A 25,665-nucleotide genomic window follows, 5' to 3' on the forward strand; every position below is an offset into this window, starting at 1 on the left:
GTTCAATGTACATTTATTGTAAAGCATTTGTTATATCTGCCACAACTATTAGGCAAATTGTGAAATGCTTAGTATTGGAACAAGTAATTAAAAGGTATTCCACAATATTGGTTATTTCTACATGCTGATTGTTGGCACACAAAGGGTAGTGTTGTGTAGATGCCATTTGTTTGGTGAAGGGCTGTTTTCAGGTGGGGCCGACAGACCAGGCGCAGCCTTCTTACAGCTACCAATAAGATTGAGTGTTAATGAATTAAATTGGTTATGGAATATAAATTGTGCACACTAGATCCTTTAGAAACCTGAGATAGTGTGTTTGTCGTTTAACCAAGGTGGGAAATTATCAAAATAGATAATACAATAGTTAAGTACTAGAATTGAACATGCACGTTTAATTACTCACTGATACAATAGGTCTAAGAACATTTTCATTAATAGTGCTGCAAGTCGTATACAGTAATGATAATGGCACGGGCACAAACCCCTGCAACCATGCATGCTGCACGTATTCTCCTTTGTCAACTGAGCTACTAACCCTATAAAAGGCCTTATGTTTATCTTCCATGAAGAAATGGCGCATCTAGGGCACGGTAGGAGGGCTGTGCTTGGAGAGGGAGAGAAACTAAATAATGTGTGTGGTGAGAGCATGTTGCAGATGGTTATGCGTTAACAAGAAACCAAACCGCACACAAACATACAATGTAATTCAAGTATTTACCTTAAGCTGTCCCACCACCATACTAATAATACAACTGTCCGGTGTGGGTTGGTGGTCTTGTGCTGTGATGTTATGCACTATCTTCTGGAAAGGAAGATTCTACGACAAAATAAAAACAAAAACATTGATCAAGGGGTTAATAGCTCTTTGAAGCCACCCTAACTATACTACAAGCCTTAATGAAGTTACACTGTGCATACAATTGAGGATGCAAAAAAGACAACATAATGTTAGGCTAACAAAGTCATTTATTAGCAAGCTTTCATAATCGTCAGATCACTTCATCAGGCATAGGAAGGATGAAGCTGTTGGAATAGCAGGACAGCTTAAGAATGTACCTCAAATGTCTTCTCGGCTTCTGATTTGTGGTCCTTTCACAAAAGCCATGCATTTCAGAAGGTATCCTTATACATTCCAGTCTGAAATATTTAAATGGGGCACTGCAAACTATATGCAAGTAGTTAAGAGAAACACTGCTGGGCTGCTCTCAGAAGTGTGAAGGAATGGCCAATCACGGCATGTGCAAACCTACTGAAGGTCGATATGTTTTAGGCAGAGCTAGATGCATGTCCAGCTCAACTGAGTTTGGGATGGGAAACAGTCAGTTACATGTTGGAAAATTGTATTTAGAACATTAATCTAGTTGTAGGTCACATTTCCAGTATTGCCTCTAAAAAGCTGTTCCAATAAACAAACCATTGATCGGGATGCTTTAGCGAGATTGGTGGTTAAGTTATCAATGTATTGAACCTGTGCTTCTAGAACGCTTGTCATGTTTTGGGCTTAAGACTTGCAAAGGCTGGCGTGTAAATGATGCCATATGTAGTGTGCTTCTCGACATCATGGTAAATACAACACAGTATTTGGTACTACAATCACCAATATTGATGTAATTTGCTCATATCAAAAGGCCAGTAATATTGGTTGGCTCTTAGTATTTAAAATTAAATAAAATACTATGTTCCTCAAAATTCATAAGAGTACCCCCACCTCAATCTCTACTTCCCAAGTCACCATGTGTACAAAGCTCAACGGGCAGTTCCAAATATCTGAATGAATAGATCCCACTCAAAGCTCATGCAAGCCCCAAACGGAAGCTGATGAAATCCCCAAAACTGCTACTTCCCAGATACAGGTTAACTCCAATGAATACTTGATGGGGACAACTCCCATTTGGTGGTGCTCCTTGATCTCAGTGGTGTTCTATAGAATTGATCATGGATCTCATTGACAAATTCCCAACAGTTTTGGTGAAGGACCTCTAGTTCACAGGTCCCCAACCTAACTGGTCTTTAAAAGGCAACGATGGGTGTTGCTGTGCCAGTCACATCTGAGGCACCTCAAGAGTTCAACAAGGTACCCTAAAGATACAATAACCTGGGTATCTTCATCCATCTGGCTGTGGACTTGACCAAGTCATCTGCAAATAGCATCTGGACACCTAGGCCCTATGACACCGTCTGGGCCGTAACAGAAGCAAATGACCAAATAATGCCTCAAGTTAAATCACAGTACAAAGTTTTTGTCTGATCTTGTCAAAATTAGTCAAGTACTTAACCAATTGGTTGAATTGTCCACTGATCACCACAATATGGTCTAGACTCTTAGTTAATTGCCTGTAGTGTAATATTTATGGCATTTGAGCTTGCACACAAAAATCCTACTTGTTAAAACTAATAATCCCAACTTTGTATGATGTAAATTATACTGCCAGCCAGACTTCATCTGAAATAGAGCTTGCACAAGTTTGGACACCTACAACACAGTATTGGCCAAGCAACCCACATCTTTTGCCCCTTTTGGTAGGTCTGCATGCTGCAGCTACACTGGTCAATGGCACCCATGCAGGATTAATTAACTCCGGTCTCCAGTTCATACAGTGGTGGTCCTGGGAGGGAGTGACAATTGGTGTATGTTAAGCATGCCAGACAGTTGTTGGTACTACATTTTTACTTACAGGCAAACCATACATCTGTAGAGGCTTTAGAAACCATCCCACAAGCCCAATAAAACGTCCCAATACTCATTACCGTTAAGGTATGTTATTGTTTTAATATATTTGTCATAAAATATATTTTGCAACAATCAAGAATTAAAATAAATGATATGGGGCTCTATAATTTGTCTTACAATTTTACACTAGTGTAAATCCACATGTAACATCTATCGTTTAAGGCGTTATAAACAGGAAACCTAGCGAGTATTTTGAAATGTATAGACATGCTAAATGAAATACAGCTTTTAATCTGAGATTGGCACAGATTTGCTTGCCTATATTCATTGTAGGTTTGTGGTTTCTGCCTACCATTCAAGCAAGAATACATTATTTACTGTTTCACATCACCTCTTATTTAAATTATATGCTTTTATATACTCGCATGAGAAAGTTTACTTGGCACAATATAAAGTTGTAAAGTTTATAAAGAACAACTGTAGTGGAACGAAATTTTGTTAACGACTTTTGTATTAATCAGACAAAATCACTTCAAAGAAATTCACAACTCACCGTTAGTTTATCTACAATACACTGTTTGCCCTGATACTGATTTCCTTCCCAGGTAAGGCATGATGCATCAATCTAAAAAACACAAAAAACTGAAAGTAAAGTTCTGTCAAAAATAAGCTTTTTCAATTTGAAATTTAACAAAGACTCTCGAATAGCTGATGCACTTGCTAAATAGGAGAACAAATGATTTAACTCTGTAAAGTTCTTTTTAATGGCTGTTCCTGCCACAGATTGCTCATCCATGATAACCTCATCTCAGCGCAGCTGTTTTCTGGAAACTTCTTTTCAGCCAGAGGGCGCAGCTCAGCATCTGTTCAGTCTTACACCTCTACGCACCCCGTGCCTGAAAGGACGTAGGTGCCAGTATATATAGCAGGGCACCGCTGCATGACCTCAGTTTCACCCTTTTCCCCCCCTAGTACTCTGAAGGAGAGCGGTTGTAGAACCGATGGTGTACTAGCTTCCCGCAAGAGGGGCAGGTAGCGAGGACGATGAGGAATCTGTGGCAGAAATATCCATCTGAAAGATTACTGAGAGGCAAGTAATTTGTTATTCTAATGGATTCTTTACTGCCACAGACACCTCATCTATGATGGACTCCCAAAGCAGTATGTAATTCTGGAGGGAGTGAGGAAGCAAGGACATCACCTAAACCAGAAAACTCTGGAGGGTTGCCCTACCAAAACGGTCATCCTGGCCCGCAAGAGAATACAAGTAGTAATGCTTAGCTAATATGTACAGAAATGCACACTGTGCCACCTTGTAAAAGTCAAGGACAGGGACTCCACTCCCTCCTCCTCCACCCCACACCCCAAACTCCCACCCCCTGGATACGGTCTATTTGGTCACAGCCCTGCCAGCACAAGCCCCAGAGTAACCAACGAAAAGCGGATCATCTCTTCTAGCTTCTAGTATGACACTAGAAACTAAAGGGCCCGCACTGGGTCCAGTCGATAGAATTGTTCCACTGTCTTGGAAGGGTGAGGCAGAGGAAAAAAAATACAGGAAGATTTATCTTCTGAGAGATGGAAATCCGAGACCACCTCTGGAGTAAAGGCGGGTCTCGATCTCAATGTCACCTTCTGTTTTACTCACCAGTCTGGCTGAAGTTATGGCAACCAGGAAAACCACCTTAGAGTGGAGGAATTTCATAGAAAAGCAATGATGGGGCTCAAACAGAGCACCCATAAGAAATGTTAAACCACAAACTGGCAGGAAGGAAACTGGTTTCACAAACCCCACAAGAATTGCATAAAAGTTGGATTGTGAAAAATTAGCCGTTCTGGGGTCCTCATGAACAGAGAAATAGTGTGAGGTAACCCCTCACAGTGCCAAGATGTAGGCCCGCTTGGGAAAGCAGAAAATCCAAAACACGGCACAAAAGGCAGGATAAAGGATCTAGGTCACTCTCCCAGCACCAAACAAAATGTACACCACCTCCAGGCATAAATGGATTTTGTAGCGGGCCTCTGAGCTGAAAGGAGCCCTTCCAGGGCGTTGTGGGGCACAATCCTCGGTCCTTTTTTGGCACCAGGAAATGGGTGGAGTACAACCCCCCTTTGTCGTTTTGAGAGTGGAACCAGCTTGATCGCGCTTTTTCCCCAGAAGCTGGCAGACCTCCTCTAGGAGGCTGGCAACAGACAAGGAGGTGGCCAGGGGACTGTGCTCTGGGGGGCGCTGGAGAAACGAGAGGCAATAAACCTGATGGATGACCTGTAAACATCAAGCGTCGAAAGTGGTCTCTGACCATTCCTTGGGGGAACAAGGAAAGCCTCCCTCCCACTGGTGACGAGTGATTAAGCTTGTTACTGAGGTTTGGCAAACTGGGAAGCAGAAGGAACAGCGGTTGCTGCAATACCTCCCTAATGGGAACCCTTTTCCTTTACCTTTCAAGTGTACAGGTTTGTCCATGGCTCAGCTGGGAAAAGGTGTGAAAACCCCTGCCAAGGGAAGAGGACTGCTTTAGACGACTGGAACTTCTGGAGGGTATCATCAGCCTTTGCCCCAAAAAGGTTCGGCACCTCAAAAGTCTAGACCGCCTTGGTGAAACGTCAGCCACAAAACCTGACGTCTGTAGCCAAGAATGCTGTCTGACCACCGGGCTAGTGGCCATAGACCTACCCACGCAGTCTGCCGTGTCCAGTCTAGAGTTCATTATCTGCTTTGCCACCTGCTTTCCATCCGAGACACACTCCACCACATTGGCTACTGACGATCAGAGCGCAAAAGAAAATATCACCCTGCACAAGAGGCATCAATGCCGCAGTGCTAGACTGCCTGACCAAACGCCACCTTCACCCATGTGTCATACCTTTTACTTTCCCCTGTCCGGTGGAAGGGACGGAAAGGTAGAGTTCTTCAGGCTCGCTGTCGCAGCCTGAACAGCCAGGCTTTCAAGTGAAGAGTGGATGGAAAAGGAAACTGGGTTCAAGCAGGGTGGTGCTTCCTTGCCAGGTGGTCCACTGCCGAAAAGAGATTTTCCCACACTTCCAATATCGGGGCCTCCACTGCCACATTAAAGGGCAGGAGCGTATCCTTCTTTGGGGCATCGTCCAGAATAACACAGAGCCCCAGAATATCGGCCACCTTAGCCATCATGCACTGGAAGGCAGCATGAGGCTTACCTGAGATGGGAGCTGGTAAGATGTCCAACTCCAGGGGTAGTGTCTAAACCTCTGGCCCCTTGCAGGTCCTCTGCCAGGTCTAGCACGTCTGCATCTCCTCTGTATAATTCCTCCAGGAAGTCCCTCGCCTCCCTAGAACCCATGGTTCAAGTCCAAAAGAGACCTTGTAGTCTCCTTGTTGTAGATGTCATACATTTTAGATAATGGTGTCCCTGGGGAGTGGGAGGCATTCCTTAAGGCACTGAGTCAAGGATGCCAATCGAGGCAGGTGGCGCCCTGTCCGGTGCCGCAGCCACGTCACCGGAGGGCGGGGCCTAGCAGTACAGAGACACCTTGGATCCTCCCGCAGGGCTAAGGGCTCAGCCTGGTCCAGGAGTGGTCTTCTGAAGTTAACCTGCCTGTCACGGAAGACGCAGTGGGACTAGATCAGCATAGAAGCAGATGGCGCCACTGCCTGCGCCACATGTGCCAGTGCCGGATCCACCTGGTTAAGCACCTTCAGGCAGAAGTTCTACCATTCCTATGGTGTGGAGAACTGGGTTGGAAAAGGCACCTCTGCCGGCCACTCAAGGGAACCCTTGGAGAGGGGGCTCTTATTCTTTGGAGGAGGAAGAAGAGTGGCGATGAGGACTCTCTGGGAGTGTGACCTCTTCCGATACTTAATCTCCATGCGCACAGCCACCCGATTTTCGGAGAGTCAATCAGCACCATGTAAACTCATTTGAGGCTGCAGAACTTCACCTTTTGCCTTGTGGACGAACATCAAGATCTTCGCCACACTTTCCTGTAGGGCCTTTGGGTACATGGACTGAAACGACCTGCAATCCTGGATGTCTTGGTCCTCACCCAAGCAGTACAAGTATTTCCAGTGTGGATCCAAGACCGACATCTGCCTGCCTCAATCTGCACACGGCTTCGAACCAGAAGCCTTCGACTGAGTCGGCATGGCATTTGAAAAAAAGAAAAAAAGAAAAAAAGGCTTGACGAGCATGCTCCCGATTAGCGAACAGAGTGCGCGGAAAAAAGGAACCGAGGTCATGGGGTGCTGTGCTGGTATAAATACTGACCACGACATCTCAACATGGGGCTCGTAGAGACACAACTGACGCAGAGCCACGCTGTGCCCCCTGGAGTCGGACACGTTTCTGTAGAACAGCTGCACTGGGATATCATACATGAGGAATCTGTGGCAGGAAAGAATCCATTAGAAGTGTGCTTACCTATAACAATGATCATAATTTGCATCTTAATTACATTCATATGCTGTGGAGAATCCTGTCTGGCAGTATGGTAGAGATTTGTTGGACTAAATGCTGCTAGTACCGTTGTTCAGAGGAGAATTGCCTGGGATTTCAATGCTGGACTCTGCTTGGGGTAGCGACCAAACTGTTAAGCAAATAATAGAAAGCTAAAATACGAGAGAAGGCCCTTTTTCAGTGGCTAGAGTCCAATAGAACTGATGATTTTACATCGTACTCAGCGGAGGGGCTTTCACACTTTTGGCAAACGTTATGAACCTACTGACGTTTCAGTGCCCAGTGAACACCAAGAACCATCATAATGAGGAACGTTTCCTACAAACATTGTTCCATACTCATTGTGACACTCAAAAATGTGAGTTTAAGAAATAGATTCTCCAATGATACTCAAAACATTGGCTTCCTCTTCATAATCTCTCTTAATAAACTGCCATCTCTCTTTAGCCTAGGAAATTTGCCAACATAGAGATTATCAAACATACAGCATGAATGGCGACTATAATAAATATACACATAGATTAGTGTCTACGTTTTCGAAAATGTTTGCATACAAATACAGTGCTAACATAAGTGGTTGTATAATCGGAAGTCACCTAACACACTGGAATAAGATCAAAGACAAACGAGAGACTACAATTTATTTTTTATTCAGACCGAATAGACCTGTTCCATCAGGATATCCAAGACGTGTAAGCAAATGAAAATAGAAGTTGAGATAGGACTAAAAAGTCTTGGAAACAAACATCTGACAAATTGCAACAGACTATTGTGTACTTGTAGAATACAATACAGTGGCAAAACAGAGTAGTAGAGCCACGGTTAAAAGAGCATGATAGCAGTAATAAGAAAATAGTCCTTTAGTACAGCATTTTGTTGACGAGCTGAAGGATATAAATGGGTCATTATACAAAAAGTTCAAAATATTTAAACTTGAGCAGAAGTTACCAGATATTGTCAGATCCAGACATCAATCCATCGATATGTTGAGCAGGTTAGGGAAGGGATACAAATTTGTGGCTGGCGACAATCTAGATTTACCTCAATCTAGTACAGTAAAATTTGGGAATACATAGATAGACAATATTTCTGCTGGTTTCCACTATTTGTGTTGGGGACCAATGCAATACAGTTCAGTTTGTCTGTAGACAAGAATATATGCCAGCAAAGTGCAGGCTACATTGTAGATCGGCAATACATTACAATCCCCATAATTCTGAGCAGTCCACATGCAAGAAGTTCAACAGGTGAAAATTTGAAAAACGAAGTCCTGCTCAATTTGCGGAACTAGATGCTAATGCAGCAGGAAGCTGAAAACAATGTAGTCCGTGAGGGAGCATCTATATACTTAGAAGCCTTGTAAGAAAAGCAAGCAGTACAACTTGTACAGGCAATGCCATTTGGATAAAATCAGATTTATTCTATTTCATGGACTAATTATAAAAACACTGCATCTGCATCACATGATATATGATGGAAGCACATACACAGCAAATTAATTTATGTCTAATACAAAGCCAAAGACTCTGATAGCCTAGAAGGTTGAGGGTAAAGATTAAGGAGATGGGAGTACTTTTTAGTTTGCTTGCAAAGCCCTGCCTTCAATCTTAAAATGAGATAATTACAGTAAATATTAAACTGAATTGAGGAAAGACAATTATAAAAACTTTCCTCCTTCCAATATAACGCTAAACAGTGCCTAAATAATAGGCGTGCCACAAGTGATGTGATAAGGAAGTCTCCATATCCTGTTGACCTCTTAAGCCCACAGACACTAACAGATTCTTTCAAGGTATAAAAGGAAACCTTGTTCCATTCAGACTATTTTTTTAAAGTGGAAAACTCCCTCGTTGAAGACTGTTCCAGCATTACAAACGCAAAAGAACAACTTGGTAACATGGGGCTCTTGATAAGCATTATGAACGATTGTCTAATGCAGCAATTAAGGCCATACATCTTTTCCTCTTTTTTGCCGACTTAGTTTCAGCTTAAACATGGAATGGATAGAACAAGTATACTGTTCTAAGCTTTTAAAGCATGATGGAATGGGGTATTATTGAGAAATACTGCAGTATAGTATGAGATTGTGATGGTTGGAAGTTCTTGAACCATATAGAGATTAGATTAATTTGAGTTGTGTATGGTCTTAATCTCATCTTTATACCCATCCGTTTGTAAATGGATTATTGCTGTAAAATTAAGACTGCAGTAGGTATCCTGTAGTTGAGCTAAAAATTCAGTTCAATGCATTATATTTGGATAAAATAAATACAAGTTTAAAAATGTTTATAGAACAATTTAAAATCGTAGGAAATAAAATCTAGTCATACCTGTATTACATCAAAAAGATACAAGACAACCAAATACCAAAAAGCGTTACAATGTTACTGCTATTGCTTGCTCTGTAACTAGTTAAAGATCAACTGTCAAAATGCTACGCTAATTAACTGCACCTTATACAAACTATATTAAAATCAACCTAATTTGGTATATAAAACTAATTTATTTGAACAAAAGAAAGTGTCTACACTGGTTGAGGGGAGGGGGCGGGGGCAAAGCAAGTGAAAAAAATAAGTTAACATACAAAGACAAAAATCCTTCATGCATTGGATGACATTATACCGATTATAAGTAATCCATTATATACAGAGGATTAGAACAATATCACATATTAGATTAAATTGCCAACAAACAAGTTATTCATGTAAAAAAAAACATTCTGCATTAGTGAAAATAAAAAAAAAAAATGTTCATTAAATAGCAAACATTAAAATTCGACATCAATGCAATCTACAAAAATAGCAATGGTTTGAACTAACGAAAAAACAGTTAAGCAAATGTAAGTAGTCAGTCTGCACCTTTTATCTTATAAGTAATGAGATTACTCAAATTGACAATCTATTAAAAAATATGACCCAATTACGCTAAATACATAAAGCTTGATAAAGATAGAGGCATAATTTGTACTTCAATGTGAAATGTTTTTAAGATGCTCAACTCTTTGGTCGGGAGTAAACGCATTACATGTTTTTACTGCAAACAGTCAGATGGGAGCGTGGGGGCTATACACATTTGATGTTTCAACAGAACTGATTTTAATACCAATCTTGCCATCCTTTTGTATTTAGATTTTAATCTTTTTATTTGAATTGGATATTTCATGGCGATCCAAAAAGACCATGTGGATAAACCATTTGTACAAGAAAAATTTTGCTGCAAGCAAAAAACACGGATTTCTGCTAACTCCATGGTACAAAGACCTTTCCTAACCCACTGAACCCTTCTCCCCGCCCAAAACTCTGGCTCATAGCTAAAATGTTATTTACTCAACCGGAAGAAAACCAATCAAAAACATTTAGGGTTGTATCTAAGATATTGGTTGGTAGGATTTTGTTAGGTTCCCGTCTCACCCTCCAGCCCCTCCACCCCCTTCTTATAAATTGGGATAAACCATGAAAGACCCCAGTTTAGGAGAATGCAACTACATTTCCAAATGTTAAAAATGTGCTTAAGAAGCAGTGCCCAAAACTTGAGGTTGGCCTTTAATAGATATATGAGCACAGTATTAGGACTAGAACTTTGGTAAAAGGCCTGGCAATTGGTTAGGTCCATCACTTTATGAGATGTCTACCCTATAGCTTGCATCTGCATAGACAATCAATAGGGCATTGACTAGGTGGATCAAAAGTAAAGCATGCGCAGGAATTGGTGTCTAACCGTTTTGAATGAGAACTCTTGCATTACTGGGCCAGGAGGATTGCTCAGGGGCAACTTGTTTGTCGTGGAAGCAAGACAATGGCGAGCGTCAGTTTCAAATCCTGGTCCCTTGCTTAGAGGCTGGTCTCCGGCATGAAGTGCAATATGACATGCATTACTTTTTTTTATTGAACGTTATAATTTATTACAAACTTTTTCACTCATGTTTTTCTCCATTAATTTTCTGTTCTTAAAAAAAGTACATAAAATAAAAGATTCAGCATATAAATGATTACTGGTAACATCCATCATTAGTTATGTTCGCTTATAGCATTCCAAAATTGAATAACTCCAAGTGTCAGCAGTTTTTATCATTTCCAGATTTAAGGCCCACCCCTGATCCATTTCTAGCTGCACTTTTGTCTGAGGCAACGTCCCGCTAAACAAAAATATTTTGTCTGCAAGAGCTGTGCAATTCATGATAATATGATGTAAAGACTGCACTTGATCTTGTTGGAGGCAAAATATCAATGGTGCCGGCAGTTGTTTCGTCTTAACCAAAACTTCTCTTGTCGGAATAAGATTTAGACGTAGTCTCATGAATGTGTATCTCATAACTTGATCTGAGAAGATTTGTAGATAACGTGGCAATTGGTTTGCAGCTCTTATCTCAGTGTCACTGGACAAAGCAAGTTGATATGATTATTTTTGCTGTTGTGTACGAATCCAATCATTTCTTAAAATGTTTATTTTTGCTTTCTGGGGTCGATTAACATATCCATAGTGATATCTTCAATTTTCATCATCTTCTTTCCATATCTTTAAAACTGTCTTTTTATCATTACTTTTTTTTGTCGTAGGATTTCGATTGCAGGGATGTCATCTTTTATTAGTGCTTTATGTAGAGCATAACACATTTCCAATTTTCCATTGCCTCAAGTGATTGCAGTGCCATTTCAAACCTTAAGTGTGGCATTGGATAAGATGGAAGGGATAGGATCTTTCTCCAAATAATCCCTTCTAATTGCGTCCATAATTCTTGAGGTGCATTGAGGATTGTTTCGGCACCATATGTCAGTACAGCCATGATTTTCTGTCTGTGGAAGGCTACAATCGGCTTCAATGAGAACTTTCCATATTTAAGATGTAAGACTTCCTCGTCTAGCCAGGGATAGGGCTTTCTCTTTCAGCTTTTGGACCCATTCCTTTTCAGTAGATTGATTTAATAAGAGCCCCAAGTACTTGAATGTGTTCACTGATGCAACTTTTTGCCCTTCCAGGAATATTGCTAATGGCTTTTTCATATTTGGGTAGCCTGAAAGAGACATCACTTGTTTTTTTAACGTTGATCTTTAACTCATTTATCTTGACATATGATTCCAGTTGGTCAATTCTTTGTTGTAATCCGATTTGCGTTTCATCGAGGATCACTAGATCATCAGCGTACATTATGTATGCTACTTGCGTATTATTCAATCTCGGTGGATTCGTTTTTATACTCACCTCGATGCTAGTAGTTTCTCTGTTTTATTACATGCAATTGTGATCTCTGTGACGAGTCAAATTCATTATCATGTTTAGCTTCCCAGTTTATCTTTCAGGATTTCTAGCATGGTTGCAGTCAATTGGGTCTTGTCAGCCCTATCGCTTCTAGCAATGTCAAATAACCTCATTTGCCATTGATTGGAAGTCTCAGTCTCGAGATAGAGTCTTAAATGGATTTTTGGGGCAAAGGATTTCAAAAATATTTGTTTACTATGAATCATCGCTAGAAGACTAGCTTGATCCTTCATTGTCACCACATCAATAAGTTCATACAGCTTTATGAACGGAATGAGAGCCTGTGTTGTCACTGTCAGATTCTGAAGTTCAACCATTGAGGTCGGAATGGCTTCTCGTATAGAGGTTCTATGATGGTTACATTTACGCTTCTCTTTCGTTTCATTTTGTTGTTTTTCATTAGTTAGTTGGGAGAAATTTAAATTATTAGTTCCTTGAACTTCCTGGTTTGTTTTTGCACTTTTTGCCCCAAACAGTTGACAAGTCGAGTCAAAAGCTGTCAGTTCCTTATTCTTAATCAGGCTGGCCGTTGAGGTCATTGCTGTATTTAATACAGTCGGCTTCACAGTGTTTGCTAAGCCGAAAATGTGTTTTCTTTTTTCATAGTTTGCCATGATATCTTCAATTTCGGATAATACCCAATGATAAACGGTCAGGAAATTGATTAGCAGGGACCGTTGTCATCAACTTTAGTAAATGGTTTTCTTTAGTGACGTATTTTAACTGCCACGCTCATTTCGCTTGAATTGCTTTGATTTTTTTCCATTTGTGAACCTTGACATAATTCCTGGTGATTCACTACAGTTTGATCAGCAGTCAAGAACAGGAGCACTCATGGTGTCTTGTGGTCCTTTGATTTTCAATTGCGGAGTTATTTTCACAACACTCTCACCCCTAAAACAGCCAAGGTCAGCAAAGCATTAATTGAAACTTACATCATTCAAACTTGCGTCCAGGGACCTAGTTCCTAAAAGATTTGCTACTGCGGCTGAGGATTTGCCTTTGCATACGTTAGGTTTGTTTCATTTGAATTGTGAAATTAAGGGGTGTGTACCCACCGGTGGGTCCGCTTGCAGATCCTGCACTGTCATTGATTTTGCATGTTGCAGACTTCACTGAGTCTGTGGAGGGAGGAGGGACATGGGGGAGCGGAAGATCGAGGCAGGTCTTTTTGTTTGTTGAAGTATGCAGACCTGAAGAGGGTTCCATTCCGTTACACGGAGAGGATATCAACAGTGATATCGGCAGCTCCACAAAGCCTCCACCAGACTGCTGACTCCGCATCCGCTCCGCAGGTAGCAGGGTTTTTTAAGTGAAACACCTTCAATTCAATAAAGCTGAAAGACAGACTGTAGGACTGGAAGCAGTGTAGCAGTTTCCACATTTAAAAAAAAAAAAAAAAAACACTAGCCACCAAACCGACTACACCAGACTCTGCTGACTCAGCCTTATTTCATGTATTACTTTTGCAGAGGCTCTACGGTTCTGGTCTTTGAGTGTGGGATCTTTCTGCAATTCAAAACTGTAGGATCTAGTATAATGGCCTTTTAAAGCGGAGAGCCGAAAATATGCATTTTAGTAATTGCATGCATCCTAGTCACTTGAGCAGTGATAGCATTTCTGATGATATCTACTTAGATTCACATGCTGTGCATGTAGTCCAACATCCAGTGGTAACCACAGAGTATTGCATCTTGTCTTTCAAGGATCGAAAAGGGACGTCGACATGGGTGTGCCTGTAATGCTATCCCTAACGTGACGTGTAGTGTACCCAAAATCCATCATACAAGGTCCCTCCGATTGTATTTTTTCTGCCATGAGGGAGCCTAATGACTATCGTGAGTGAGTACATAAAATAGAGAAAGTAGTAAGACGTCTATGTTCCTTCCACCCAAGCGGGGAGGAAGGGTGGGCGCATGTGAATCTAAGCAGATACAAACATCAGAAATGATAGAACGGTAAGTAATGCATGTCTTCTGATGCTTGTTAATCTGCTTAGAATCACATAATGTGCATAGACTAGTGAGCAGTACCCGGAGTTGGAGGTGGGTTGTGAGAAGGAACAGTAGTGAAAAGATGTCTTACTACTGCTTGTCCCACCCGTGAATCAGACCTAGAATGAGTGTCTAGGCAATAGTGTTTTGTAGAACTCCAGGTTGCCGCTTTGCAAATGGACTCTAGGGGAACATTTTCAATGAATGCTATGGAAGCCTCAGTGCCTCGAGTAGAGTGCGCTCTAGGCTTGAAGGGCAGTTCTCTCACAGAGTGTGATGCAATTGACAATCCACTTTGAGCTGACTGCCAGTAGAGACCGGATCCCATCCTCTACCAGCTGCCACTGAAACGAAAAACTGGTTTGTCTTTCTTAGTGGTCTAGTTCTTGCCAGGTAAAACATGACTGCCCTGCCCACATCTAATGTGTGTAGGCTTCTTCGGCCACGTTAGTCGGGTTCTGGAAGAAAGTAGGCAGCTATATTGATTGGTTCACTTGGAAATAAACGTAGGCGCAAATCGAGAGTGAGTGCGCAGAACCACCTTATCTCTGAACTGTAACGAAAGGGTCTAGAACCGAAAGGGCCTGTAGTTCACCAACTCTTCTTATAGACGTGATATCCACTAGGAAGGCTGTCATATGTAAGATCCTTGAGACTTGCCTTATGCATAGACTCAAACGGAGACCCCATAAGGAACAAGTTACTTACCTGTAACTGTTGTTCTCCAGCATGGGTCTGGCATGGATTCACATGTTCATGAATATTCCCCGTCGTCAGGCTGGGAATCCTCGGTAAAGAAAAATCAGTATCAGTTTCGTTTCAGATCTGTCTTTTGTAGTAGTAACCAATCACTGATCTCTGCGTCATACTGACCACAGCTAATGACTGCCATCTCCCTAAGCCCCGCCTCTGGCAGCCATCTTCAGATTTGGTAGCACGTGAAGTGGCAGTATGACCAAGTGAAGAGCCGCAGAGGGGTAGGCGGGAGGGTTCGCATGTGAATCCATGCCAGACCCATGCTGGAGAACAACAGTTACAGGTAAGTAACTTGTTCCTTCTCCAGCATGGGATCTGGCATGGATTCATATGCTCATGAATATAAGAATACATAGCAGTACACACATGCACAACCACGGGAGGTGGCAAAAGGCTCAACATTAAGCAATACAACAACTCAACATTAAGCATCTCTTACCTCCTCACCAGGCTCACCTTAGGCGAACAGGTTGCGCAGCACTGCTTGGCCGACCCTGGACTCCTCCCTGGAATCCCGATCAACGCAGTAGAATCTCGTGAAGGTCTGCGTCGACCTCCACGTAGCAGCCCTACAGATGTCCAGCAGGGGCACACCAGATAGGAACGCCGTAGTAGCAGCGATCGCTCTGGTCGAATGGGCTCTGGGACGGCCTGGCAGCGGTCGGTTAGCCAACCGGTGGCCGTGCACGATGCAGCCGGAGAGCCATCTGGAAATAGAAGACTTCGAGAGAGCCTTCCCTTGATTCACAGGTCCAAAGTTCACAAACAGCTGTGATGTCCTCCGAAAACTCTTCGTGCGGTCCACGTAGAACTTCAGCGCTCTAGCCACATCCAGCGAGTGCAAAGTCCTCTCGGCCGGCGACGAAGGAGACGGGAAGAAAACAGGTAACACCAGGGGCTCGTTAAGATGGAAGTTCGACAGCACCTTGGGCATAAAGGAGGGGTGCGTCCTAAGCACCACCCTCGAGGCATGGAAAGTCAAGTACGGTGCTTTGCAGGATAGGGCCTGATCTCTCTCACTCGTCGTGCGGAGGTAATGGCCACCAGGAATGCAGTCTTCCACGACTTCATCGGTGCGCCGGAACAGTCCTTTCATAAACTCTTTTACCAGTCGATGGGACCACAGGGACGACCGTCCTGTGGTTCTGGTATATCTGGAGATCGTCGCCAGATGAATCTTAATGGAGGCATGGGCTAGCCCAGCCTTTGCCAACGATAGCAGGTACGGCAGCACTTGAAGGGCCGTAATCCGTAGGGGGTTAATCTTCTGTGCTCGGCACCAGATAGAGAACCTCTTCCACTTGTGACCGTAGCATTTGAGAGTCGAGGACGCCCTGGCCTTTGCAAGAACCTCTCTGCAGTCGGCTGGTATATCGTACCCTCCAAACTCTAGCGCTGCAGGAGCCAAGCCTGCAGGTTCAGCGACGCCGGGTCGTGGTGGAAGATGGCGCCTCCTTCTCTGGAGAGAAGATCCGCGTCCGCCGACACCTTGATGGATGGGGACGTTGACAAGTCCAGAAGGTCCGGGAACCAGATCTGCCTCGGCCATGCCGGTGCGACGAGGATCATCCTGCACCGGGACCTCTTAAGCTGGCTGATGAGTCGAAGCAGCAACGGCAACGGAGGGAACGCATACAGGTATAGGCCGTCCCAGGGGAACGAGAACGCATCGCCCATACTTCTCGGCTGGGGAAACCTGCTGGCGAACCTCTGGCACTTCGAGTTCGTCGCTGTTGCGAACAGGTCGATTTGGGGTTTGCCCCATCGTCGGAAGAGTTGATCCACCTGATCCTGGCGCAGCTCCCACTCTTGACACGCGCGCAGCTCCCTGCTGAGCGAGTCGGCGATGGTGTTTCTTTCTCCTGCCAGGTGGAAGAGAACCAGGAACATCCCCTGGGCGACCGCCCAGTGCCACAGATCCTGTGCCTCCTTGGATAGGGCTGGGGATCTGGTGCCTCCCTGCTTCCGTATGTAAAACATTGTTGTGGTGTTGTCCGTGGCGATCCGCACCACCTTGCCCTTGAGCGACGGGAGGAACGATTTGAGAGCCCAGAACATGGCTCGGAGTTCCAGGATGTTGATGTGCAGGAGCTTCTTCTCCGGGAGCCAGAGGCCTCTTGCGTGGAGATCTCCGGTGTGGGCGCCCCAACCTTCCAGGGAAGCGTCCGTCGTCAACGTCTCCTGGTACGCAGGCGTCTGAAAGTCCTTGCCCGCCGTGAGGTGCGCTCGAACGCCCCACCACTGAATCGCCGCCGGAACACCTCGTTGAGGGGGACCCTGTCTTCGAAGGTGCCCGTCGCCTGCATCCAACGGGCGTCGAGAAATTCTTGAAGAGGACACATCCGTAGTCTGCAGAGGCGCACCAGGTAGATGCAAGAGGACATCATCCCCAGGAGGGACTTGATGGGCCTCACCCTGGCCACGTCCGTGGCTAGCAGGCGCTGCACTTTGCCCAGAATGGTCTTCGTCCGTTCTTCCGACGGTGCCGCCAGGCGCCTCACTGTATCGAGCTTCACTCCCAGAAACAGGGCCACCTGCGACGGCACCAGGTGGGACTTTGGATAATTTATGGCGAATCCCAGGTCTGTGAGTAGCTGGACGGTCCTCGCAGTGTGTTCGACGGCGAGTTCCCTAGTCCTTGATCGGATGAGCCAGTCGTCCAGGTAGGGGTAGACGTGAATCCCTTGTAGGCGCAGCCGCCCCACCACAGGTGCTAGGCGCTTGGTAAAGACCGGGGGGCCGACTTCAATCTGAATGGCAGTGCTCTGAATTGGTAGTGGCGTCCCTGGACGACAAACCTGAGGAACTGTCGGTGACTTTTGAGGATGGGAACATGAAGTATGCATCCTTCAGCTCCAGCGACGATAGAAAGTCGCCTTCCTCCAGCTGTCCCAGCACGTGCTGGAGGGTGACCATCCTGAACTTTTGTGACCTGATGTATTTGTTCAAACGACGAAGGTCCAGGATGGGGCACCAGCCGCCCGTCTTCTTCCTGACGAGGAAGTACCTTGAGTACACCCCAGAGCCCCGGAGCCTCTTCGGGACGAGCTCGATGGCGCCTTTCCTGAGCATCACCCGTACTTCCAACAGCAGTTGCGGGACGTGATTTTCCTTCCTGGCCACAGGTGGAACGTGAGGGCACTTTTTCAGGAATTCGATAGTGTCCTCTTGCCAGGGTATCCAGCACCCAACGGTCGGTGGAGATGGACTTCCACACGCCGACGAACTTAAGTCAGCCGGCCTCCCACCGGGGTGCTTCGGTGGGGGCCCCGAGGCCACGGCCGGTTCAGTCCTGCTTGGAGGTGGTGGCCTTGCCGCCCTGGCCACCTTGCCGACGGCGGCGAGGAGCTCCCTGCTTGCCGCGACCCCTGTAGGCCTCCTGAGACGAGGAGCGTGCCACCTGGCGGTAGGACGAGCCACCGCTGGATCCCTTGGAGGCCCCCTGTCTACCTCCGGAGCTCCGAAAGGGCCGTCGTTGCTGAAGGGCTCCTAGGGTGCGGGCCGTCTCTGTGTCCGTCTTTATGGCTTGGAGGGATTCATCCACCGTCTTCCCGAACAAGTTGCTGCCGTCGAACGGCATGTCCAACACCCTGGTCTGGACGTCCTGACGGAAGTCAGTCGCACGGAGCCAACCCCGTCGTCGCAGGCAAACTCAGTTGCCCAGCTGGCAGAACCCGGTATCGGCAATATCGGTTGCCACCGTTAAGGCGTGGTCCGACGCCACCTCACCTTCTTGAAGTATTTCCAGGGCCTCGGACCTCTTGTCGTCCGGTAGGAAGTCCAATATGGGGGCCAGCTTAAACCAGAGCTCCCCGTCGTAACGGGCCACGATCGCCAGGGCGTTGGCCGCTTTGATCGTCGGCGCCGACGAAATGACCCGTCGCCCCATGGCGTCCAACTTCTTTCCCTCGCCGTCCAGAGGGGAATTCGACGTTGAGGCTCCTGACCCCGCCGCTTTCTTCTTCGCCGCCGCCGAGACGACTGAGTCTGGCGTTGGCTGGGCCCTGAGGCACAGGGGAGCGGTCTCGGGGACCCGGTACTTCTTCTCGTACCGGTCCCGTTTGGCTGGTGCCGTGGAAGGGTTCTTGAGTACCGACAGGCCCGCCTACCAGATGTCATCGATTAGAGGCACCGGGATGACAGTCTTCCTCTTGGCCTCCCGGCGCTGATAGAGGAAACCTTCCTTTTTCTGCTCCTCCGGGCAGAGCTGGAACAATTCAGACGCCCTGGCAATCATGGCGTGGAATGAGCCAATCTCGTCGGGCGGAGAGGCCCGTGCGACGGGAGACCCGTTCTGTCGTCGTCGCCCTCAGAACCCGTCGTCGAGCCCACCGCACCGTCATCTCCCGACTCGTGGGAGGATGAGGAGGGAACTACAGGCCTTACAGGGGCGAGCGGAGGAAAAGGTTGGGTCCTCCGTCGTTTGTTCTGAGGACTTCCCGACGGGCCAGGTTGTGGGTTCTCCGGCCTGGGCCGTGGTAATCTCGTCCTTATCTCAGAGCATAAGGACTGGATCGCAAACAAAATGGCCGCCGAGCTATCCTGAGGCCTAGGTTCCGGCTGCGCCGGAAGGGAAGGCTGCTCTTCCTCGCCATCGTCGTCTTCCTCGGTTATTTCCCGAGGATCTTCCTTGCGGGATCGAGCCTTCTCGAATTGGACTTCGAGATTCCTCACAACCTCGGTCAGTTCCCCCTCTGAGGCTGACTCCGAGCTCGAGGAGGCTACCGTGCCCCCCACCCCTTTTTCCATCACGGGGGCCATGACGATGGGCTGAAAAGAGGATTCCCTCCTTGGCGGCAGGGAAACTCTAGTCCCGGAGGCAGTCTCCGCTGGCGGGGTCTCTGCCGGCTTGGCCAGAGTCGCCGCTATCGCCTCGATAGAGGCCTTTGCCTGCTGGGTAGGGGCCTTCACCACCTTAGGTGCGTCCTGGGCCTTCTCCTTAGGAGGAGGGGCGACGCCTCGCTCCCCCTCTCCCGAGATCGGACTGGGCTTCTCCCGAAGCTTACCCGGGGTCTCGGACTTTCTCTTCCCCGAACCGGAGCGCTGGCTCGTGGTTGACGGTGCCGGGGAAGGTGCGCCCTGCCTGGCGACCGAAGAGCCCGACCTTTCGGCGCTCCCGGAGCCAGCGGACTTGCGGCGCTTGGCCTGGTGTTGGGCCCCCGTCGCTAGGGTGCCCGCACAGGACTTAGAAGCCCGCTCGGACCCCTTCTTCTTCTCACCCGTTGAGCACTTCTCCAACCAGCTGGCGAGATGGGATCGACGGTCCCTCATGGTCCGCTCCGACAAGTTCTTGCAGAACTGGCAGTCCTTCTCTACATGAGTCTTGTCCCCATGAAGACAGTAGAGGCATTGCGAATGTTCGTCCTCCTTAAACACATTCTGCAGCCCGCATCCAGGGCAGCTGCGAAACAGCTTGGGTCCCGTTGACGAACTCGCGTCCTGGGCCGTCTCGAAGTAGGCCGCAAATCTTCTGGAATCCTCCAAGAGGTTGATTCGACGAAATCTTCACCCTTGAGGGGCGTAGGAAAATCCCGCAACGGGTAGCCGTTAACGGGAGTAGAAACGGTGGAGCTTGAGGCTCGATTAACCGAAAAAAAAGTGAAAATTCACCTGAAAAAGCACGAAACACGCAGCAAAAGCTCGAGAGCTAAGCACGAGGACTCCCAACACTTGAACGTGCGGTAAAAATCTGAAGATGGCTGCCAGAGGCGGGGCTTAGGGAGATGGCAGTCATTGGCTGTGGTCAGTATGACGCAGAGACCAGTGATTGGTTACTACTACGAAAGACAGATCAGAAACGAAACCGATACTGATTTTCTTTACCGAGGATTCCCAGCCTGACGACGGGGAATATTCATGAGCATGTGAATCCATGCCAGACCCCATGCTGGAGAAGTGTAGTTAATACCACACTTAGGCCCCATTCGGGAGCAGGGTTAAAAATGGGGAGATGAATCCTTTTAACCTCTTCCATGAAAGCCTTAATAACTGGTATTTTCCGCCACAACGCCTTCTGTCGTGATTTAGTGTAGGCTGAGAGAGCAGCTAAGTGAACCTTCAGGGAATTAAAAACAAGGCGCGAGTCTAGAAAGTGAGTCAGGTACAATACAATGTGAGGAGAGCAGTCAATGGGATTGACGCCATTGGAATTGCACCAGATAAAGCGCTTCCATTTACTGGAGTAGCAATATCAGGTGTCAGGTTTCCTTGCCTCCCTAAGTATGTCCATGCATCTCTGAGGAAGTTGTAGGTGCCCCAACTCTAGGACCTCAGGCCGCTAAGTTCCAGGTTTGCGGGCATCGGTAAAGTGTTTCCCCTTGTCCGGAGAACATGTTGTATGGGCAAGGCGGTTTCATTGGAGGAGATGGGGACATCTCCATCCGATGAGAGAACCAGGCTTTCGGGGTGGGGGGGGGGGGGGGGTCTGGGAGCCACCAATATCATGGTGACTGGTTCCTGGTGCATCTTGTGCACAATCGTGTTGAGTAGGGGAGTCGGGGGGCACATTAACACATTTCTCTGACCATGCTATCCAGAGACCGTTCCCCTTGGATCGGTTCTGGGGGTACCTGGAGGTGTAATCTTGGCATTGAGTGATCTCCAGAGTTGCAAACAAGTCGATCTCTGGGAAGCCCCACTGTGCAAAAACATTGGACTGTCTTCGTGTAGTCGCCATTCGGACTCTACGGGCAGTGGGAAGTCTCTGCTGAGCACGTCCGCCAGAAGATTGAGTTCCCCTGGAACGTGTTGGGACAACAGGAACATCCTGTGTTTGAGAGCCCATTTTCAAATGTTATAGGACAGCTTGGATAGTCCTGGAGAGTGTGTGCCCCCCTGCTTGTTTTGGTAGTACATGGCTGTGGTGCTGTCTGTGAGGATCAGGACCGTCTTCCCCTGCAGCTGTGCCTGAAAGGCTTTCAGTGCTTTGAATATGGCTAACGGCTCCAACAGATTTATGTGCTTGGATGTTATTTCTGGGGACCACACGCCGTCTGCTGAAGCAGGTGAGACCCCCCTCTACTGCGGGGGTGGTGAAGGCCTTTCCATTCAAGAGGTTCTCCTTTGACCGCCACTGCAGAGCGAATGAGGGCTGGCGAGACCACCACTAGATCGTCCCATTGTCTGCTGGCCTGACAACACTGGCGTGTTGAACAGTGAGCCACTCTTACATGGGACGCAGACGCGCGTGAGGAACTAAGTAAATGCAGGACGCCATCATTCCTAACAGTTGCATGGCTTTGTGTACCGTCGCCTACATACTGAGGGATCTGAAACAGCATGTTTTGAACCCTCTCGTTGGAGGGAAAGACAAGGCCGTCTTCTGTCCGAATTAGTCCCTAGAAATTGTTTGACTTGACTGGGGTCTAGGCTGGATTTCTTATCGTTGATGGAGAATCCCAGACTGAATAAGAGGTCTATCGCCTTTAGAATGTTCGACAGGCATGTTCCGTAGGAATCCCCGTTATGAGCCAGTCGTCGAGGAAAGGGTAAGCCGGAACGGATTGTCTGCACAGGTGCGCTGCTGCCAGTACCTTCGTAAACACCTTTGGTGCTGAGGCAATACTGAAGGGGAGTACTTTGAACTGATAGTGCTTGTCCTCCATCATGAACCTTAGGTATTTTCTGTGCGCCAGCAACATTGAAATGTGGAAGTATGCATCTTTCATATCTAATGTTGCCATGTAATCCGCCTGCGTCAGCAGAGGAATTACCTCCTGCAATGTGACCATACGAAACGTTTGAGGTTTGACAAATTTGTTTGCAAGTCTAGCACAGGGCGCATGGTGAGATCCTTTTTGGGTACAAGGAAGTACACTGAATAAATACCCTTGTTTACCTGAAGAAGAGGGAGGACTTCTATGGCACCCTTTTCCTGCAGGATGTCGACCTAATGCAGCAGGATGCGTAGGTGTTCCGGCGTCTTGATTTCAGCGGTCTGAATTGAGGTGGTCAGCAAAACAATATGCAGTACCCGTGGGCCACGGTCTTGAGTACCCACTGGTCTGTTATCCCCTCCCATGCATGAAGGAATGATGTTAGGCATCCCACGACCGGAGAGGAAAAGGAGGGGACCCAGATCCGAGGGTCATCTCTGACATGAGGCCAGGGAGCTTCTGGGGTGGAAATACGGCCCCTACCCTTCCCATGTCGTCGTCCTCTAGGTGGATACGTAGTGGTGGTGTTCGATCCTTCCCCTGAGGACCAGTTGTTTCCTGAACCATACTGGTTGTGAGGGGAGCGAGATTGCCCACGAAAGGAACTCTGTTGGGAAAGTCTTTGGGTAATCTGGTACAAGGTCTTGAGAGTCTCATGTTCCTTCTTTGCTGCCTCAAGTGCCTCATCAACTGCCTTGCCAAACAAGTTGGTCTCCTCAATTGGCTTGTTTGTTAAGGATGCCTGGGTTTCAGGCTTAAACCTGGAGTTACTCAACCAGACATGCCGTTTTAGTAGGGTACCCTGGGCTAAAGTCCTGCCCACTTTTTCAGCAGCGTCCCAAGTATTTAAGAATGTTGTGGTTCACCTGCTTGCCCTCAGATACAATCGCAAGCAGACAAGCCTGCACCAGTTCAGGGAACTCTTGAAGGCCCTCTTGCAGCAGGTTCCATTGGACGTTCGAATAGCTAACCAACAGTGTGGTGGTGTTGGCTATGCGGGTGGAGAATGCTGTAGCAGTCGTAACCCTCTTTCCCAGTGCGTACAACTTTTTGCATTCTTTATCAGGTGGTGTCTCACCTGCAGACAGGGGGACACCCGCCCTCTTCCTCCTTGTCGTAACTACCAGGGAATCCAGAGTGGCATGCCCCCTAATGTAAAGGTGGTCGGTGGGAGATGGGTGAAACAACTTCTCTACTCTCGGATTAACCACCCTCGTCTGAGCTGGTGTTTACGGTGCCAGATGTCTCTTAATAAAGTTCAGTAATGGAATGGCCTGACTGGCAGGAGGCTTTTCCTTTAGTAGGTCTTCAACAAAATCCGAATCCGGGACAGCCCCCCGTTTGGCGATTTGGAAATGTTCTGCTGACTTCTTTAAGATAGCGTTAAACGCCATTTGATCATCAAGTGAGGCCTGACGGACTGGTGTGGTAGGAGGGGAATCCATACACAAGTTGTCAGGGTCCGGGATAGGGGACGCCCAAGGTTGATTATCAAACGGATGGTTGTCTTCCCAACCCTCCATGGGATCAGCAGGATGATCAGTAGGGTCACCAAAAGGATCATCCTGTACGTATGGTTCCATAGGAACCTCATCAGTAAGGTCAAACAGTCTCTTCATAAGGAGCATCAAAGGTACTCTGAAACTTATCAAAGGCGCATAAGGGAACTCCTCACAAGGCCTCTTTGGAGCAAACCTCTCCAAACCTCTCTGCGAGTTCACCAAACTTCTCCAGTCTGTTCATGCACCCCTCAAACTTCTCTCTGGTCCATGATGATGAACCAGAGGAGTCCAGGGGAGGAAAGGGGTCTTCCCGACGATTTTCCTCTCTAGAACGTCGAGATTTTGCCCCTAAAGTAGTGGTCTCAGAGTAATCCTTTCGAGGCTACGGGCGTTGCGATGTGTCTTTAGACGCCTCTTTAGGCCGTAACTTCCGTTTTAACATATCTTTCTAATGTTCCTTTTCTTTCACTGCCGAAGCGATCCTCGCGATACTATTGCTGATGCTCAGGGTTACAGAGAGGTGTGTAGCTTGAGCCAGTGGCTGTGCAGTGGATTTCAGCGCAATCAGGGCCGCAATCAGGGCCTTAATCAGTGTCAGCAGAAGCAGCAAAAGATTAGGTAATACCTAATCATACAGCCGCTCTCTGGAGTCCCGATCCGGGTTTTACGTTAGTTGCAATTTGCTGTTTGTAATTAGTGTGAACATTAAAGATCATTAATGAAAAAAAATTCAAGTAGTAGTTTTTAAAAGTTGGTTTTATCTGTCAAACCAAAGTTTGCAGAAAAAGGTAACAAGTAGTCACTATTCGTATTCTTAGTGAGGAAGAGTATGCCACAAGTCACTTCATCCATAGACTTATATTATGCCAATGCATTTCGGAATACAACAATTCCTTCATCAGGGCAAGTCTAATCTATACATATCACATGTACATGTAAATCATATCATGATTAATATCCATATAGATTCAATTCAAAAGGACACGTGTGTGTAAACAGTCAACATAAGTATAAGGTAACACAATGTTGCACATACCCAGCTGTGATGTAGGCACAATCATAAAGCAGGTCAATTAGGAATCAAAGAAAAAAGAGAAAGAAAAATAGATCAGTACTACGGCGAGTATAAATACCATTTACCCATGTTGCCAAAGTAAAAGGAAAATGGTCCGTGTAACTCTGTAGTCAAGGTGAAAGGGAAAAAGGTCCATTACCTGGAACATGTAAATGATGGCTTATTAGAAAACAGGCCACTGTACCGAAGTCAGCGTCTGTGAAGAAGATGTGTATAAGGGGGCCTTACAGAGCCTGAATTACACGCAACGTGTCTCTACACGTGTTGAAAATAGCTTACCGTTAAGGAAAAACGGAGCGGAGCTGTTCCTTCAGCGTCTGCAG

General features: G+C 46.6%; 1 protein-coding gene across 2 annotated transcripts in view; it reads right to left on the minus strand.

Annotated features, from left to right (window-relative positions):
- The window catches only part of NUTF2 (nuclear transport factor 2), a 352,918-nt gene that overhangs the window by 161,583 nt on the left and 165,670 nt on the right, over positions 1-25,665 (minus strand). For both annotated transcript variants that reach the window (XM_069655362.1, XM_069655371.1), the window contains exons 3-4: positions 3,225-3,296; positions 719-817 (exon numbers count right to left, since the gene is read on the minus strand). In XM_069655362.1, coding sequence (XP_069511463.1) covers positions 719-817; positions 3,225-3,296 — 171 coding nt within the window. The remainder of the gene's footprint in view (positions 1-718; positions 818-3,224; positions 3,297-25,665) is intronic.

Source organism: Ambystoma mexicanum, chromosome 1p, assembly GCF_040938575.1.
Source record: "Ambystoma mexicanum isolate Mex_15411 chromosome 1p, UKY_AmexF1_1, whole genome shotgun sequence".
NCBI classification, from domain to species: Eukaryota; Metazoa; Chordata; class Amphibia; order Caudata; family Ambystomatidae; genus Ambystoma; species Ambystoma mexicanum.